General features: G+C 36.9%; 2 protein-coding genes and 1 long non-coding RNA gene across 7 annotated transcripts; 2 read left to right on the top strand and 1 right to left on the bottom strand.

Moving 5' to 3' along the window:
* Positions 1–1626: 1626 nt before the first annotated feature.
* On the bottom strand, positions 1627–6566 carry LOC121238554 (probable plastid-lipid-associated protein 11, chloroplastic). 5 transcript variants are annotated; one of them, XM_041135474.1, is made up of 5 exons: positions 6020–6566; positions 5527–5592; positions 3517–3664; positions 2089–2209; positions 1627–1923 (listed from the first exon to the last, which is right to left on the bottom strand). In XM_041135474.1, exons 1-3 carry the CDS (start codon positions 6502–6504, stop codon positions 3565–3567), a joined length of 651 nt encoding a protein of 216 aa, XP_040991408.1. In that variant the 5' UTR covers positions 6505–6566; the 3' UTR covers positions 1627–1923; positions 2089–2209; positions 3517–3564. The 5 variants fall into 5 exon arrangements, with proteins under 5 accessions (XP_040991408.1, XP_040991404.1, XP_040991406.1 ...); XM_041135470.1 differs by having other exon boundaries at positions 1627–1930; XM_041135472.1 differs by having other exon boundaries at positions 1627–1930; positions 3469–3664.
* Positions 4766–5107, top strand: LOC121238555. Its single transcript, XR_005935144.1, has 2 exons — positions 4766–4872; positions 5044–5107. It is a non-coding gene; the product is annotated as an uncharacterized LOC121238555 (long non-coding RNA).
* A 109-nt stretch (positions 6567–6675) lies between the features above and the next one.
* LOC121238550 (T-complex protein 1 subunit alpha) lies at positions 6676–15438 on the top strand. The gene is made up of 18 exons (XM_041135466.1): positions 6676–6812; positions 6936–7021; positions 7155–7219; positions 8405–8494; positions 8610–8696; positions 9206–9265; positions 9457–9507; positions 10466–10561; positions 10725–10790; positions 11014–11231; positions 11458–11554; positions 12163–12249; positions 13210–13344; positions 13697–13801; positions 14236–14364; positions 14439–14542; positions 14922–15012; positions 15110–15438. Exons 2-18 carry the CDS (start codon positions 6949–6951, stop codon positions 15194–15196), a joined length of 1641 nt encoding a protein of 546 aa, XP_040991400.1. The 5' UTR covers positions 6676–6812; positions 6936–6948; the 3' UTR covers positions 15197–15438.
* The last annotated feature ends 868 nt before the right edge of the window (positions 15439–16306 follow it).

Raw genomic sequence — 16306 nt, forward strand, 5'->3', positions numbered from 1 at the left:
GTCTCTCCGCGATGTGCCCACGAGCCCAACAGCCAGGCTTTTTGCCAACGCCACAAAGGGTTTTTATTCCGTACGGGCAGGCACCATCTTTTTGGGAGGCAAAACATGGTGGGACCCGGGATTGTACAGATCTGATAAAAAAAAGTGGTCTGCCTGTGGGGTCCAGCGTAGCCACAGGCCCACAGTCTCTGAATTAACCTGTATTTGGTTTAGGGCTCGTTTCTTTCAGATCAGTGGAATTGGAATTGAGATTAAAATTAAAAAATTAAAAAAATATTATTAGAATATATATTTTAATATTATTTTTATTTTAAAGTTTAAAAAAATTAATTTATTTATTTTATTTTGTGTGAAGATTTTAAAAGATTGTAATAATAAGATAAGTAATTTTTAAAATTTAAAGTTTTAGTCTTGAAAACGACCTTAATTTCAATGCAATTTCCTGATCAATTTGGGTCCCTTTACCCACATTACATGTGATTGTGAACCACGCAAGGCCATCAGGTCTCTCACGTGGTTTGCGTGAATGTTCAAATTGCAATTATTTTGCAGTGCAAGAATTCCAAGCAATCCCAAAATGGGTGGATGTGAAAACAGCTATTGCAGTAATTTCAAAAGAAAATTAATGTCGTTCATAATTTTTTAATCTTGAGGAATAAGTGAGAGACGTATTACGCCTTTTAAAATGTATCGTGTCATGATATATATATATATATATATATATATATATATATAAAATTGGAAATAACATAACCTATAATAGAAAATAAAAAAATTATACAAAATAAACTCACAATCTGACGTACCTTCATGAAATACATTAGATCTACTTTTTAATAGAAATAACTTTATAATCTGACGTACCACATCAATTTATAAGTTTACTTTTGTATAATCTTTTTATAACTAAAGTATTCTCCTTTTAAAAATAAGAGAGTCGGATCCAATTTTTTAGCGCACACATTTATAAATGAATATCGGAGTGTAGGCTCCTTATTTAGAATCCACATTTGCTTCGACATTGATGTTGAGTTATCGAAAAAACTATGATTTTGTTTTGCAAGTCAAAAAAAGGAGGCCCAAAAAGAAACCAAACAGAAGAAGCAGCAGAAGAAAAAGAGTGGGCAAAACGACAAGTAGAAGATCGTGGCAAATCCCAACGAACAGAGATGGTCCCAGCTCCAAGCCACTGGAACTGATATTTGCACGCGCACTTAGTTCGTAATCATATCATGCTTAAGCACTTTAATCGCCGTCTTTATCCCAAATCCCTCTCGATCCTGTGTTTACATCATCCTTTGTTACCTTTTTATTGTTGGGATGTCGAACTTGATGGGATGAGATGCTCCATAATGTTAATCCCAATCAGATTAGTACATTCACACAGATAATAATAACAATGATACTGAAAATAATAACAATTTTCAAGCATTATAGGCATGTGAGGTCATATACTTTGCTGGTAAGTTCAGTAAAATGTAGATCCTAACTTGAAAATAATTAGTACCACACACAAATTGATCACTCCTTGTGCATTCCAAAAAGCCACTATTCCAACAAGTTACCAAATATTCTGGCTTGCATATACTAACACAAAGATGAGTAGAGAGAGAGAGAGAGAGAGAGAGAGAGAGAGAGAGAGAGAGAGAGAGATTTTCATGGATATCTTGTTTGCAAGAAAGCAGCTTTAACATTATAACCTTATTTTTTTTTTCTTTTTAATGAGTAGCTTTTGGATAAGAACTAGAACCAGATAATGACTAGCCAATATCGCAACAATATAGAACGTATAAGACTAGAAAATAAAGAATCTAATTACACCTATAGTGGGGCAAACCAACGTATGGATGGAAGAGTATCACTTTCCAAATACAAGATTGCAGAATTCTTTCCATGAGTTTCATGTGCCCGCAGAAAGAGAACCTGAAAGCTGAGGAACAGAGCAACGTTTAGATAACATAGTATTAAGAAGAGCAAGACATAATTATCAGACACCTGCGAAGGCCATAGTAAGGTGGGAGTATGAACATGGTAAACATGCAATAATAGTAATAATAAGTAGAAGTTGCTGCACGAGTTGTGAAGTACCAAGATATTGCACATCAGTCATCACTCTTTCCAATTATAAGGAGCACAATCAACAATTAAATAGTCTCCACGGATATCCTTTGCAACTCTAATGTCATCATCTAGGTACACAGATTCAAACCTGCAGAAATTGGGAATTTTTGGTTACTTTTCATTCATACATAGAGATAGAGGTAGTGTTTATACGAAAACTGGGAATATGCTGTTGATTAATTCACTCAAATAGATTTTATTATGAACTGTAAACTTCAACTATTTACTATTAAATGGAACATGGTATATGCTGATCCAAGAGTTGAAACCGATAGAGCATCTAGAAAAAAAAGGGCCTTGATATTGATCCTTGGGTAGGTCAGCAGGTAATTATACAAAGGTAAAACCACACCTTCAAAACCAGCTTGTTCTAGTTGATTGGAGGAGGGTGTGGGAGTCATGGAAGGAAAAAGAAAACAAAAGGAAATTAATAGAAGTCCTTCAAAGGTCAAACAGTAACATATCCGGACAAGCAAATGTTGGACAAACTTTGCGATTGACAAAAAATACATATTTTTCATCAAGTTAAAAGGAAAATATATATCAAGCAAAAATGTGGAAGCAACAATTAGAACATACGTTTGAACTAGCCTTTTAGAAAGAAACTAGCAGCATTAAGGACGAAAAAGGTAAAAGATCATCCACGGCACCAATAGAGAAAATATCAAGGGTGTTTAAAATCTTGAGAATGGACATTTGACGGTTATTGAAGGTAAGAAGATTATTAGCTTATCGGTGTTTCATAGACAAGTGCAATAGGGCCAGGATTTAGAACCTGGATATCCTCTATCCAGGCACCAAATTTAAGGACTAATTTGAAAGACAGGAGTTTGAAAACTCTCCTGTTCTGCTTCATGTGGAGTCTTCTTTTATTTTTCTTTTGGGGGGGAGGCCGGTGGGGGTTCAAACATTTGGGGGGCATGGAGCTTAAGTTTGTTTCTTTAATTCATTTCGTTAGCTGGATTCATGTCCAGGCCCTACTCCACTTTACCTCTTCAAACTAGGAAACACAGACCACCTTCCATGAAGGAGGGAATGAGTGACTGCTGTGTACTGGGTTCAAGAAGAATAGAAAGAAAAGAAAAGAAAGGGTTTAGACTACAGACATGAACGCACAAACGCACAGGTATAGTTTATTTGGAGGTCCAAACAATCAAAGATAGTTCTTAAAGTAATTAAAATTACAGTTGTACCCTCCATTTTTTTTCTCTTGATAATTCAAGAAAGAATGTAATCTTCGAATAGAAGACAGCATTCTCCCTATTGGAAAAAGACATAAAGTGAATCAAAATGATGCAAATATCAGATAAGTCAAATTAGCAACAAATCACACATCAACCAAAGGACTTTTCAAGGTTCTTCACGACAACACCACTTTGGAGTTAGTGAACTCACATTATGTTCCCATAATGCTGATAAAAATATAAACCATACTTTCACCCTTCATTCTTTCCAAGAATAAGGAGCACGGTCAACAACCAAATAGTCTCCCCTGATATCCTTCACAACTCGAATCTCATCATCAAGATACACGGATTCAAACCTAGAGAGCATAATCAACAATAACAACAGCACAAAATCATCATGAAAAACTACAAACCACTCAGATCAGAGAAGATAATAGATCTCAAAAGTCAGCTTATGTGTCAAGGAACCTGCCATGTAAATTATAATTGCACAGATTAACTAATATGGACATAAAGAAAAAGGACCTAAAAAACCACTGGTGATTCTCATATAAGAGCGACCAACAAATTTTTTTTTTTTTTTTATAAGTAAATAAGTAGCTTTATTGAATAGAATGAAACTAGGCAAAGCCCAAGTACACAGGAAGTATACAAAGTGAGACACCTAATTACATTCTAGTGAGCTGAAAAGAAGATAGAAACTCATGGACATTCCCACCCTGATGAATGACCAGATGTGGAAGTATGGAATGCATTTTTGAGCATTTAAGGTAAAACGAAGAGAGCATAAGGATGAGACCAGCACAAAGAAATGCTAAAAAGAAATTGTTTCTTTTACGGATAAGTGAAAGCTAACAAGAACATTGGCGATGCAGCGGGATAAGAGACGACAGCATATGCTATTGATATAATATAATGCCGCAACATAAGCATGCTATAAACACAATGATGAGCACATAAGCAAAACAAGGTATGATTATTCGCGAGAAGACAAGGTCATCATAAGCAGGTGAGGTGCAACAACCTGCATCTAACCTAGATATAGCAGGTTAAAAATGAAGCTAGCCTGAGGCATATTTGGAAGAGTCAATGAAAAGAGGGAGATTTCATCATCAGGTTTTTGTTTCCTGTCTACGTGGCTATGATCTTCAAATTTTGAAATTTTCCATTTTTTCTTTCTCTGTTGTTGCTACATTAACCCTAATGAGTTTTCTATAAAATCATCTAACAAATTATTAAACAAAACACCACTTATCGGCCTCATTTGTTTTCGCAAACGGGATGAGATTAGTTGAGATAAAAGTTGAAAGTTGAATAAAATATTATTAGAATATATTTTTTTAATATTATTTTTATTTTAAGATTTGAAAAAGTTAAATTGTTTATTATATTTGTGTGAAAATTTAGGAAAATTGTAATAATTAGATAAGATGTGTGATACCTCGTATGATATGGATAAGGTTAGGTGGTGTATGAGATCTCGTATTGCTTGGGAAGGAGAAGTTCTTGCTCTTTATAAGGTTCCAATGGGGCTCCAATTGTATCATTGACTAGTCCTTTTGGAGTATAGGCCATGTGGTTTGGACTTTTCATTGGGGCGTTAGTAAATTGTGATACCCCATATGGATAGGGTAGATGGTGTATGGGATCCCACATTGCTTAGGAATGAGAAGTTCTTACTCTTTATAAGGTTCCAATGGGACTCCAATTGTATCATTGACTAGTCCTTTTGGAGTATAGGTCATGTGGTTTGGGCCTTCCATTGGGGCGTTACAAATAGTATCAGAGCCTATCTCAACCAAAAATGTGGGACTTGAGCCATGCTACCTACAATGGACAAACTCGGCGAGGACGTCGAGAATTTAAGGGGGGTAGATTGTCATACCCCATATGATATGGATAAGGGTAGGTGGTGTATGGGATCCCACATTGCTTGGGAATGAGAAGTTCTTGCTTTTTATAAGGTTCTAATAGGGCTCTAATTGTATTATTGACTAGTCCTTTTGGAGTATAAGTCATGTGGTTTAAGCCTTCATTGGGGTGTTACAAGATGAGATGATAATGGTTGTAAAAACAAATGAGGCCTAGTTCTTCGGGGCAAAACAAAAGCAATTATACAATTGTATATGGACAACTCTAATGTTAAAAATCAAAACATCAAACTGCTCCAAGTTTAGTATTAGATACCAGCACTCAAGATCACAAATTGAGCACTCACCAACCCTGCCCGAATGGTGGCAGTGGAATCTCCCAGTTCTTTCCACGTAGAATCGCACTCGTAAATCTGACATAAAAGCTTATGGAAAAGTTATCAAATTCAACATCATAGTATCGAATGTCATTAAACTGTGTTTCTTTGCATGTGATTAAATCTGAACTGGAATTTACATTGAGAAGATTTCGAAACTATTGCTTTATTAAAGGTAAACATGTTTTGCGACTTTAACTTCCACTAAATGAAACGTTATTGTATATAAACGTAGCATCATCTAAAAGAACAACCTGAAGAATTAGAATTTGAAACTAAAGGCCAATTTCACACTTCAAATATAACGATAATGCTAAATTAGGAAAAAATAACGATCAGTTAGGGAGGGCCGCAGCTTTTAGATAATATGAGAAGCCCGCCAAACGGAGTCTAAGATTACCGATTCTCATTTCCCGGAAAGCATTCCAGCCCCTGAATTAAAATTCAGCAAACTATGAAGTACCTAAAATTCACCCTCTGGGCCGAAGCGATTTCGATACCGGACCGAACGAAGAAAACACCATCGGGAGGGAAAGTGATGACATTGTTGAGAGTCCTATTCTCGACGTCTATAACCTGCAAAACGTCACCGGCCTGAGTGCCAAACAGGCGAGCATTCTCGACGATGAAGAGCTGCTCCTTCTCCGTGGTCCAGAGCAGCCGCCATGTAGCGGATAGGGAGTCCCCGGTGGTAACTGTATCGCGGCCGAGAACGGCCAAGGCATCGATGGCCTCGATGATGGAGGCCCGTTTGGCAGGGTCTTTCTGGGTGCTGAGGCCTCGTTCTTGGTCGGAGATGAGGCTGAGGAGGTGGCGCTTGGCGGACTGGGATTGGGCTGTGAGAGAGGAGCAGGTGAATTTAGCGGTTGGAGAGTAACGGGGTTTGGGAGGGTTGGGAACTGGGTTTTGGGGTTTGGAGGAAGTGGGAAGGAGGAGGGATGCAGCCATGGCAGTACGTGGATGTATGGTGACTTGGTGAGAAGGAAGTGAAAGCCAGCGAGTGGCGATTCAAACTTCAGGTGGGCCCTGGAAGGAAGTAAGAGGAAAAGATATATTTTTGGGATAAAGAAGGGGTACGAGGAAACGACGTCGTGGCAACTCCAAAACCCTTTCCCTTTTCCGCGCTTCGCATTAATACCCGCAGTCTCCTCTCAAGTATTTCCTGCACACACCATCAACCGAGCTGCTTCTCCCTCGCTGTTCCAATACATTCCAGAGACATCCGTAGAAAAACAGGGATACCGTAGACACTTTTGGTAATCTCCTTCCCCTTTCTCTGCACCCTCAGATCTAACCTAGGGTTTTTGTTTCCACTTGCCTCTCTAACTTAGACATACACACACACACGCTCTCTCTCTCTCTCTCTCTCTCTCTCGCAGTTGAACCAGTGAGATGGGAATCACATCACAAACTCCTGATATTCTTGGCGATCGCCAGTCCGGTCAGGACGTTCGCACACAAAACGGTACTCTCTACCTGACGGAAAGACTTTGCCTCTTGATCTTTAAGTTCTGATTTTTTTAAAAAAAATTCGTGCAATTTGTAAAGGAACTGACTTAGGGTTTTGTTCGGTTGGTAATGTTGGCGCGGCGTAATAGTGATGGCGTGTGGAGCAGTCGCTAACATTGTCAAATCGTCGCTAGGTCCCGTTGGACTTGACAAGGTATTGCTGCTGGCATGCTGCTACTTCTACTGTTGCCGATGCCGCTTCTCTTTTTGCAATGTTGGTTGTTGCTGTTAGCATTCACTTTGTTATCTTGAAATATCTAAGTATAGGGTTTGCCGGCACCATCTAACATGCTCATATATTTTACTTATCAATATATATATATATATATATATATATATATATTATTTGGAATATGCTTGCGAACTATTTCATCTATAAAGTGCTCAAAAATTTATATTTTATTTTTTACATTTTTAAAGTAATAAAAAGGACATGAGATTTTGACTTGAAATTTGGCATGCGTGTCTGGTATAGACAAAGATGTATTTAAAGCAAAGTTTTAAATACAGTTTCTGTGGCCGTTTCGGTTAAGGTATTAGAACGAAATACGGTACCGTTTCGGGATAGTCTATATATCATAAATTAATTATATATGTATAAATTATATTTCAAAATAACATCAATGCAAGTCTTAAAAAGTTAAAACACATATTTATAAAACTCAATAATACTTCTAAGTTCTCAATCCAATTACTTAAAAAAATATCTGTCATCTTTATCACGAAAAGGGGAGTAGTGATTTGATTTTCAGTCCTCGAGAAAAGGGGATTAAAAAAAGTTCAGAAAATAGTCTTTAGATGTGAGAATCGGAGTGAAAATTACAAAAAAGTCAGAATTTTTATATTAATTACAAAAATCCACTAATTTCAGTCAGTAGACCAAACCGGCCGGTATTGACCGAAATGCACTACTACGAAACACATACCTTCCCTATACCAGTCACTACCCGGCATGGTATTTAAAACTTTGATTTAAAGGGCTAATATTAATCCGATTCAAAGTGATTGATTGGTTTAAAAATGTGTGCGTTCTTGTGTTTTTTTAACTTGAGAGGGGTGCCAATCCCATCAACTATTTAGAAGATTGTAGTAATATGGTTTTTCTCTTTATAACTAATTGATTGTAGTAATACAGTTTAAAAGCTACTTATCAAAAAAGTAATACAATTAAAACTCTGAAGTGCATCTCAAAGTTTTTGCTTTGTTTTTGGATATTAATTAAGAGTGCTGTTGCTGACATACCTTTTTTCACTGTTCATTGCAAAGTGTTATATTAGTCTGTGTTGTTTTGTCAAAAGGGTTTCGTTTGAGTTTCTTCTTCATTGATTGTTTGTTTTAGATGCTCGTTGACGATATTGGTGATGTGACGATTACTAACGATGGTGCTACAATACTCAAGATGTTAGAAGTTGAGCACCCTGCTGCCAAGGTGGAGAAACAGTCACATCTTGCTCATTTCTTTCTCTTATTTTCTTGTCTTGGTGTCTGCATGTGCTTTCCTACAGATCTGTCAGATGCTTGATTTTTGTTTTTGTGGTCTGCAGGTGCTTGTGGAGTTGGCTGAGCTTCAAGATCGCGAGGTTGGAGACGGGACAACTTCAGTGGTCATCATAGCTGCAGAGCTGCTGAAGGTAAGTGAAGGCAGTCTATTCAAAACAATATTAAAAATTGATGTGCAATATGATCTTTCTCATGAAAATCACACACAGTAAAACTTGACCAAGAAATTAATTTCATGATGAAGAAAATGATATGTCAAAACTGACCATAAAGAAATAACTATTGCATAATTGAAAATTAAGTGTCAAATTAATGGTCGATCAGTATCTATTGAAGAAATAAAGCAATCATTCCATAGAAAAATTCAAATACTCCCTTAATTTTGCCAGACTTAAAACTGGGACCTTTTTCAAAATTACATTTTGAATGACCTTGCTCCGACTTCACAAATGCTTTAACCATTTCTTGAAAACCCCACTAAGTGGCAAGCTTAAAACTTTATAAAAAATTTAACCTCCACACAATTTTATAAAATTATTGTGGGGGCAATCCGCTCCCCCATTTGTACATGGCTTCGCCTGTGTACTATCTTATGGTCTGATGGATGAGATTTAATAGAATATTTTTTATAATTTTGCAGAGAGCAAATGATTTGGTGAGGAATAATATTCATCCTACGTCTATAATTAGTGGATACCGAGTGAGTGCCTCTCTCTCTCTCTCTCTCTCTCTCTGTGTGTATATATATATATATATATCTCTATCACCCTGCCCTTTGTAATCAATTTACACTAAATGGGTGTATCTTTTTGGGCCGTAATTTAAGTGTGACTTGTTATTTTGTACTTATAGTTGATGCTCCATATTTGTATATATTTTTAATGTGAATAGCTTGCTATGAGGGAGGCATGCAAATATGTGGAGGAAAAATTGGCGGTGAAGGTAAGATCTTGTGAACTTTTCTTTGAAAGTTGTTAAAAGGTAAACACGTGTAGGTGATATTGCCTAACGCATTAATCTAGTCGTACCAAGATCTTAAAAACATAGACTTGAGAGGGGTCTCAGCTTCCATGAACATAATGCATAAAGGAACTGTACACCAAATTCCCCCTTGTGGGGCTACCAAATTTCCATTTACAAGCAGCAAGTACCTCAAGGACCATATAGGCATCACCAAAGGACTCCCTTAAAGAAACTAGTGAGATTTTACATCAAGTCTTACAGGATGAGCCAACCTTCAGCACATTCTATCTCTTCCTCCACTTGAAGGATAATCAGAGCAAAACACCCCCAAACAAGGAATCCCCATAATCTTCACTCACAATTCTACAGTCATGCCTAGGTGATGCTCTTGTATATGTTCCGTGTACTTGGGCTATGCTTATCAATAAAATTTGTTTTCTGATGAAAAAAAATCTTCACTCACAATTTTGGTAGGCCCTCAAAAAGCAAAAGAGTACAGTCTTTACCTTCTCTTCCCGAAAAACACAACAATATGAAACTAGAGAATTATCTCTAATCCTTAGCTGGCAAAAATAAAGGTGGAAATAAATCCTTCAAAAACTTGCAAAACACGTTATGCCAAATCAAAGTGTAATACTACCATTTTGTAATACCCTGAATTTGGTATAAGAGGGGGGTGAATGGGATCCTTTATTGTTTAAGAGGGAGGAATTCTTACGATTTATTATGATTCTAAAGGGCTCCAATTTCTAATCTTGACTAGTCATTTTGGAGTATAAGTCCATATGTGGTTTGGGCTTCTTTGGGTCGCTACAATTTCCTTTCACAAATTTAACAATTTTTTCCAAGAAGATGGCCCCTTTTCATTTATTTCTGTGTGTCAATTCTTTGGCTAAGCTATGATGATCTGATAAGATAGTTTCCTTGATTTTTCTAGGTTGAAAAGCTTGGAAAAGATTCTCTAACAAACTGTGCCAAGACCAGCATGTCCTCAAAGTTGATAGCTGGTGACAGTGACTTCTTTGCAAATTTGGTATACTTTTATGTTGGGAAGCGCAGTTATTTTGTTCCAAGAATCTGGATATTAGTAACATTGTGGTGATTGTTTCCATACTTGACCAAGCGATCTGTGCATTTTGTTCCTATGGCGAGCCTCTTGTGTGTTTTATTGATATAGGTATTTGATGTGTTTATAGGTTGTTGATGCCGTACAAGCTGTTAAAATGACAAATGTACGAGGGGAAGTCAGATACCCAATCAAGGTAGGTTGTGAGTTCTCCATATCTTGTTAATGAAAGGCTATGTGCTATGCACATATCATTGGAGGAAATTTGGAATCTGTTAGATTATTATTGGATATTGCAAGTTCCTTTAAAACTACATTCTAGTAAAATCATTAGCCTCATATGGCTCAACCTACTTTTTTTGCTTTTAGTTGCTGGATTTGAAAGTTGTAACCACCTGGTTGCTCCTGTCTTGTCCCAGGGAATTAATATTTTGAAAGCTCATGGAAAAAGTGCGAAAGAAAGCTATCTTTTGAATGGATATGCTCTAAATACGGGCCGTGCTGCCCAAGGAATGCCAACTAGAGTTGCCCCTGCAAAGATTGCCTGTCTTGACTTTAATCTTCAGAAGACAAAGATGCAAATGGGTGTCCAAGTATTAGTCAGTGATCCCAGGGAGCTTGAGAAAATTCGTGAAAGGTGATGGAATAATGGAAAGTATTTATTTTAGATTAATAATTGTCATTACTTTATTTAGTGTGTTCTGCACAACTAAAAGAATCTTTTATGCTTTTTGCTTTATGCTTATGACGCTTGTTGTCTGACAATTTTACTCGCTGATTATTTATGGTTCTCAAGATGAAAACATTAAACGCTTGTCTATGATTTTGCTTATGTGGCACTGACGTTACAAGTGTGTTAACAGAGAAGCCAATATGACAAAAGAACGAATTGAAAAACTGCTGAAGGCTGGAGCCAATGTTGTTCTGACTACAAAAGGGATTGATGACATGGCACTCAAGGCAAGTTTGTGGATATTTGGTTCCCCAACTTCCCATCAGTGTGCCAGTGTTGTTTGCTGCCACTGAATTAGCTGGTGTGATTGTTGGCAGTCTCTCCCTTGCTTTCACCTTACCTGAACATGGTTGTGTGTATTGGTATATAGTCTTCTTTTTTGTTGGCATGACTCAAAGGATCAGTTATTTTTTGGTTTTATTGTGATTATTACCATGTTACAGGGGCTTGGGAAGATAATTTTGGATTAGTATTTGAAATGTGTGAAACACCAAGTATTAGGAAATTGGAAGGATAAAATGTTACGATTCCAACTTTTATGGTCCAAACTAAAATGAAGTTTATAGAAACATGGTGTGATTGACCTGGAAGTATTCCTCACTTTGAGATATCCATATAGCATAGGAAATATTTGAGGACCTATGGTAGTTCTATTATTTTCTTTCATAGAGGTATACTTGATCTGCTTTAGTGTCTAAGCTGGTCACTGTACTTACTGGTGGGAAAAAGATTACTCTAGTTGGTGGCTGATATTTTTTTGAAGGAGTTTGTGGTGTGTGTTTTACTTCTGGTCAATGAATTTATTGTGGGGATGATCAATTTTCTATTGTTTCAGTACTTTGTTGAGGCTGGAGCTATTGCTGTAAGACGTGTTCGTAAAGAGGATATGCGCCATGTTGCCAAGGCGACTGGTGCAACGCAGGTAAATTCTTAGCCTTTTCTAGTTTGCTTTGACATGGACTTATAGTAACGCAATCATGGATGTACCAAGGGCAATTGGTTTTTTGGAGATATTGTGATGGTGATCTTTCCTAATCTGCAGTCAAAATAACATTTTAATGTTGAAAGAACAATACTTCTTGCGCTTTGAATATCTGTTATCAAAATGTATTATTGTTTATATCCACATTAGGGTCTCTCCTTTTAACATAGGAGCCCCAAGCTAGGATTCTTTCCTAGGAAGCATGGACACTTCAATACCCTTCATATCAGCGTCCAATACGTATAGGACATTGACGTGGTAGGTTGTATCATAAATGCAAAAATTATTTTTTTTGAGTATTGAAAATGCATGGGACACAGCTAGACACATGCAGGATGCCTTTGGGGCAATAGAGTTTGCGATTCTCTCTCTCTCTCTCTCTGAGGATTTTTTCCTAGGAAGCACGGATATGTCAAAAGTCCTGCATATCTGATTTATTCAATTTTGACCTTTTAAAAGATTAATGGCTATTTATGGGCATAAGCTTATTCTTGACCAGAAAATTTATGCTTTGGATTTTGGATGTGGACTTGCATTATGCAAAAAACAAAAACAAAAACAAAACAAAACAAAAAAAACACTTGTATTTATGATGGAGTATCATTGTATTTATGATTGCATGTATATATTGGCATGTCTACATTTGAATATGATTACCACTTGTTGGCTCTTGAAGTTTCCTTTCAGATATTAATATAGTTGCAAAATAGATTGAAGCATATCTGAATAAGATTGCTTAATTTGAGAGGTTTGCTTAGTTGAGGCTGTGTATGCAGTTTTATTTTAGTGGTATATGTATTGACTTTTGTTCTTTGATGCATATTTACGATAGTTTTACTATAATTCGGGATAGGCTAAACATTATTATTTTGCTGATGCTTGTGTACAATTGATGGGCAGGTCTCAACATTTGCCGATATGGAAGGAGAAGAATCATTTGATTCATCACTTCTTGGATATGCAGATGAAGTTGTTGAGGAGTGCATTGCTGATGATGATGTGATTATGATAAAGGGGACTAAAACTACAAGTGCGGTGGGTGATTTATTGTAACTTTTGATTTTTTGATATTACACTTCTTTTTTATAGGTATATATAGCGATTCATACACACTTCTCAATGCCTAAATCCAATTGCTCACATTTTTTGTAGAATTTCTTTCAGACCAATGAGTTCTATATCCCCTTTAGGTTTGAGTGTGTAGGAACTTGCAATAATATAATGTTCAAAGAATCAGCTTATCAAAAGGAATGCAACTTGATGTAGTAGTTTGCAATTATGAGCATTATTTTAATGCAGTGATTTTTACATTGTTTTCATGCATAGTACCTTCTGATGTTTTATTTCTTCTTCTTTTTTCCCTTTTTTTTCAACATACTTTCTCTAGGTTTCCTTGATCCTCAGAGGTGCAAATGACTATATGCTTGATGAGATGGAGAGGGCTCTGCATGATGCTCTGTCTATTGTTAAAAGGACACTTGAATCCAATACGGTAAACTTTTGCACTCTAATATGTGATTGTCAACTCTTGAATGTGCTGTTTCTTTGTGTTGCTCATTGTCATGAGCAAAGTTGTGGTGGGATGATTTGTGAGCTGGAAAATAATACCTATCAAAAAATGATCTGGAAAATAATACATGTAATTTTGGTGCGCATTGTGTTCCAACATTTGGTACCTTTAAGCAATTAGATTACTGGCTCTTGTAGCCAAAGCAACGTAGAGAACAAATCAACAAATGCCTATGCCACTAAAATACAGGCAGATAGAGGCAATCGATCAACTGAAAGCTTTACTTTAGATAAAATAGAAGCCCAATATCAACATGGAATGGATAAACTGGAAATAACTCGTTAAAAAAGCTTCATACCATCATTGTGGCTTTTGTTTTTCCTATTCATATTCTCCATCGCCCTATTGCAACACAGGTGGTAGCGGGTGGAGGTGCAGTCGAGGCTGCCCTGTCCGGGTATTTGGAGTGCCTTGCTACAACGTTAGGATCCCGTGAGCAGTTGGCAATAGCCGAATTTGCTGAATCACTGTTAATCATACCAAAGGTTTGCTATTATTTATGGATGCATGATGGGACCCCATCCCCAGTGATAACAATAATAACCTATATTTGGTCCAGGTGCTCGCTGTCAATGCTGCTAAGGATGCCACTGAATTAGTTGCGAAACTAAGGGCTTACCATACCATAGCACAAACGAAAGCCGATAAGAAGCATTTGTCTAGGTATTTGTTTTGGATATATTTTGTGAGTGGCATTTTACATTAAACCAATGTTTATCTCCTCTGCAATTTTTTCTTCACTGAAACATCTCGTCTGATGTGGGTTACAGTTAATTCTATTTCAGCTCAACAGTTCTGAAACGTGTATGCACAAGGTTACATTATATCAATATCATTCTATTGTTTGAGGGGACACCATATACTGCTACCTTTTTTGGTTGTGGTGGAGAGAGAGAGAGAGAGAGAGAGAGTGAGAGAGATCATAACATGGATCTCTTGGGGTCTGACCCGAGTGCTCTTTAGTAAAATATTGCATGAAACTTTTTCCCTTGTTGATGTGTCGCTCACTAATTGCTCTAGCTGTTGCTTAAAATTATTGCAGCATGGGACTGGACCTTTTGAAGGGAGCTGTTCGTAACAACTTAGAAGCTGGAGTCATTGAGCCTGCAATGAGCAAAGTGAAGATAATTCAGGTAAACGTTATAGAACATATATAAATGGTTTAACCATCTTATGACAGTTTTACAAATGACTCCTTAGAGTTGTTTCCTAAAATTCTGCGTTTTCCAGTTTGCAACTGAAGCAGCCATAACAATTCTTCGAATTGATGACATGATCAAGCTTGTCAAAGATGAGAGTCAAAATGATGAGGATTAGGATTGGTTTTTGTTTGTGAAAAGAGGGGGCTTGTTGCAGACGACTTTCTGGTATCATGTTTGTACAAGCAAAAATGCTTTATTTTTATTTTTTGGCTTAGGCAATCTTTCTTTCAATTGAATGGTTTTGTATTTTTGCAGCTTTTAATTTTGTTGAATGGCATGCTCTGCTAATATTTTAAAGCTAAGCACTTTTATCAAGATTTTGATATAGAAATGAAAGCTTCAGCGAAGACGCCCAAATATTTGGTTTCTTTGGTTGGTTCTTGGCTTTATGGTTCAGATCGGCCCGGCCCGACTCGACCTCCTGTGGTTTTGATGATGAATAACATTTTTCTTTTGTGAATCATGTGCCTTAAAACTTGATGGTTTTCTTTCTTAATTCTTTTCCAGCTCTAAAGCTTCGCTCCTTTTAACTTAAAATGTTTGAGCAAATCCCCAAGTCTTCCTCCCTAATTGGTCTGAAGATATTTGAAACCCTCTTGTATCTCTCTCTCACTCTGAGGGTATCTTCCAGATGGATCAGGCATTTGTTGTGCTCTGCCTTTCTCGTGGAATTCCGTCACACACATGGTATATAACCCTCCGGTGATATTAAATTATAACTTAGTCAATAATGCACATGTAATAAGTACTCTCTACATGTGAATGGGCCTCGACTTCTTCCCGGGTGTTTAGTTGGTCTTCAGTTGGATTAAGACGCATGTGGACGACCCATTTAGAAGAAGACATGAAATCACTCCCAAGCTGAAAACCAACTTGGCCTCGATTACTATCAGAAAAACCTTGCATACAGAAGTTCGACTTCTTACAAAAATTAAACGAGAAAAGTAGGCAAACAAACGCTAAGGGATTTAAGTTTTCGCATTGGCTTGCTTATTACTGGTTATTGGTACGATCAATGAATGCCCAAACTTCATTTTTGAGTTTTATAAGTTGACCAAAACCCTGAATATAATAGTTAGAACCCACATGGCCCGCCTTGGTGATAAACTAATGTCCATTTTTTTTTTAAGATTTGCTTAATTAGCTTTTTTCGGTTAAGGAGAACATTGAGATTTGAGAGGTACATTATATCTCAAGTGAAATAGGAGCATGTATTCAGGTCTAT

The sequence above is a fragment of the Juglans microcarpa x Juglans regia genome, chromosome 7D (assembly GCF_004785595.1).
Source record: "Juglans microcarpa x Juglans regia isolate MS1-56 chromosome 7D, Jm3101_v1.0, whole genome shotgun sequence".
NCBI lineage: Eukaryota > Viridiplantae > Streptophyta > Magnoliopsida > Fagales > Juglandaceae > Juglans > Juglans microcarpa x Juglans regia.

What these genes read in the sequence shown, in the direction of transcription:
- LOC121238550 (XM_041135466.1), top strand. Translation starts at nt 6,949, where the DNA reads ATGGGAATCACATCACAAACTCCTGATATTCTTGGCGATCGCCAGTCC. An exon ending in AGGCGACTGGTGCAACGCAG is followed by an intron (nt 12,250 to 13,209) that starts GTAAATTCTTAG and finishes ATTGATGGGCAG; the next exon opens with GTCTCAACATTTGCCGATAT. An exon ending in GGACTAAAACTACAAGTGCG is followed by an intron (nt 13,345 to 13,696) that starts GTGGGTGATTTA and finishes TACTTTCTCTAG; the next exon opens with GTTTCCTTGATCCTCAGAGG.
- LOC121238554 (XM_041135475.1), bottom strand. Translation starts at nt 6,504, where the DNA reads ATGGCTGCATCCCTCCTCCTTCCCACTTCCTCCAAACCCCAAAACCCA. An exon ending in GCCCAGAGGGTGAATTTTAG is followed by an intron (nt 5,593 to 6,019) that starts GTACTTCATAGT and finishes CTTTTATGTCAG; the next exon opens with ATTTACGAGTGCGATTCTAC. An exon ending in CCACCATTCGGGCAGGGTTG is followed by an intron (nt 2,210 to 5,526) that starts GTGAGTGCTCAA and finishes CAATTTCTGCAG; the next exon opens with GTTTGAATCTGTGTACCTAG.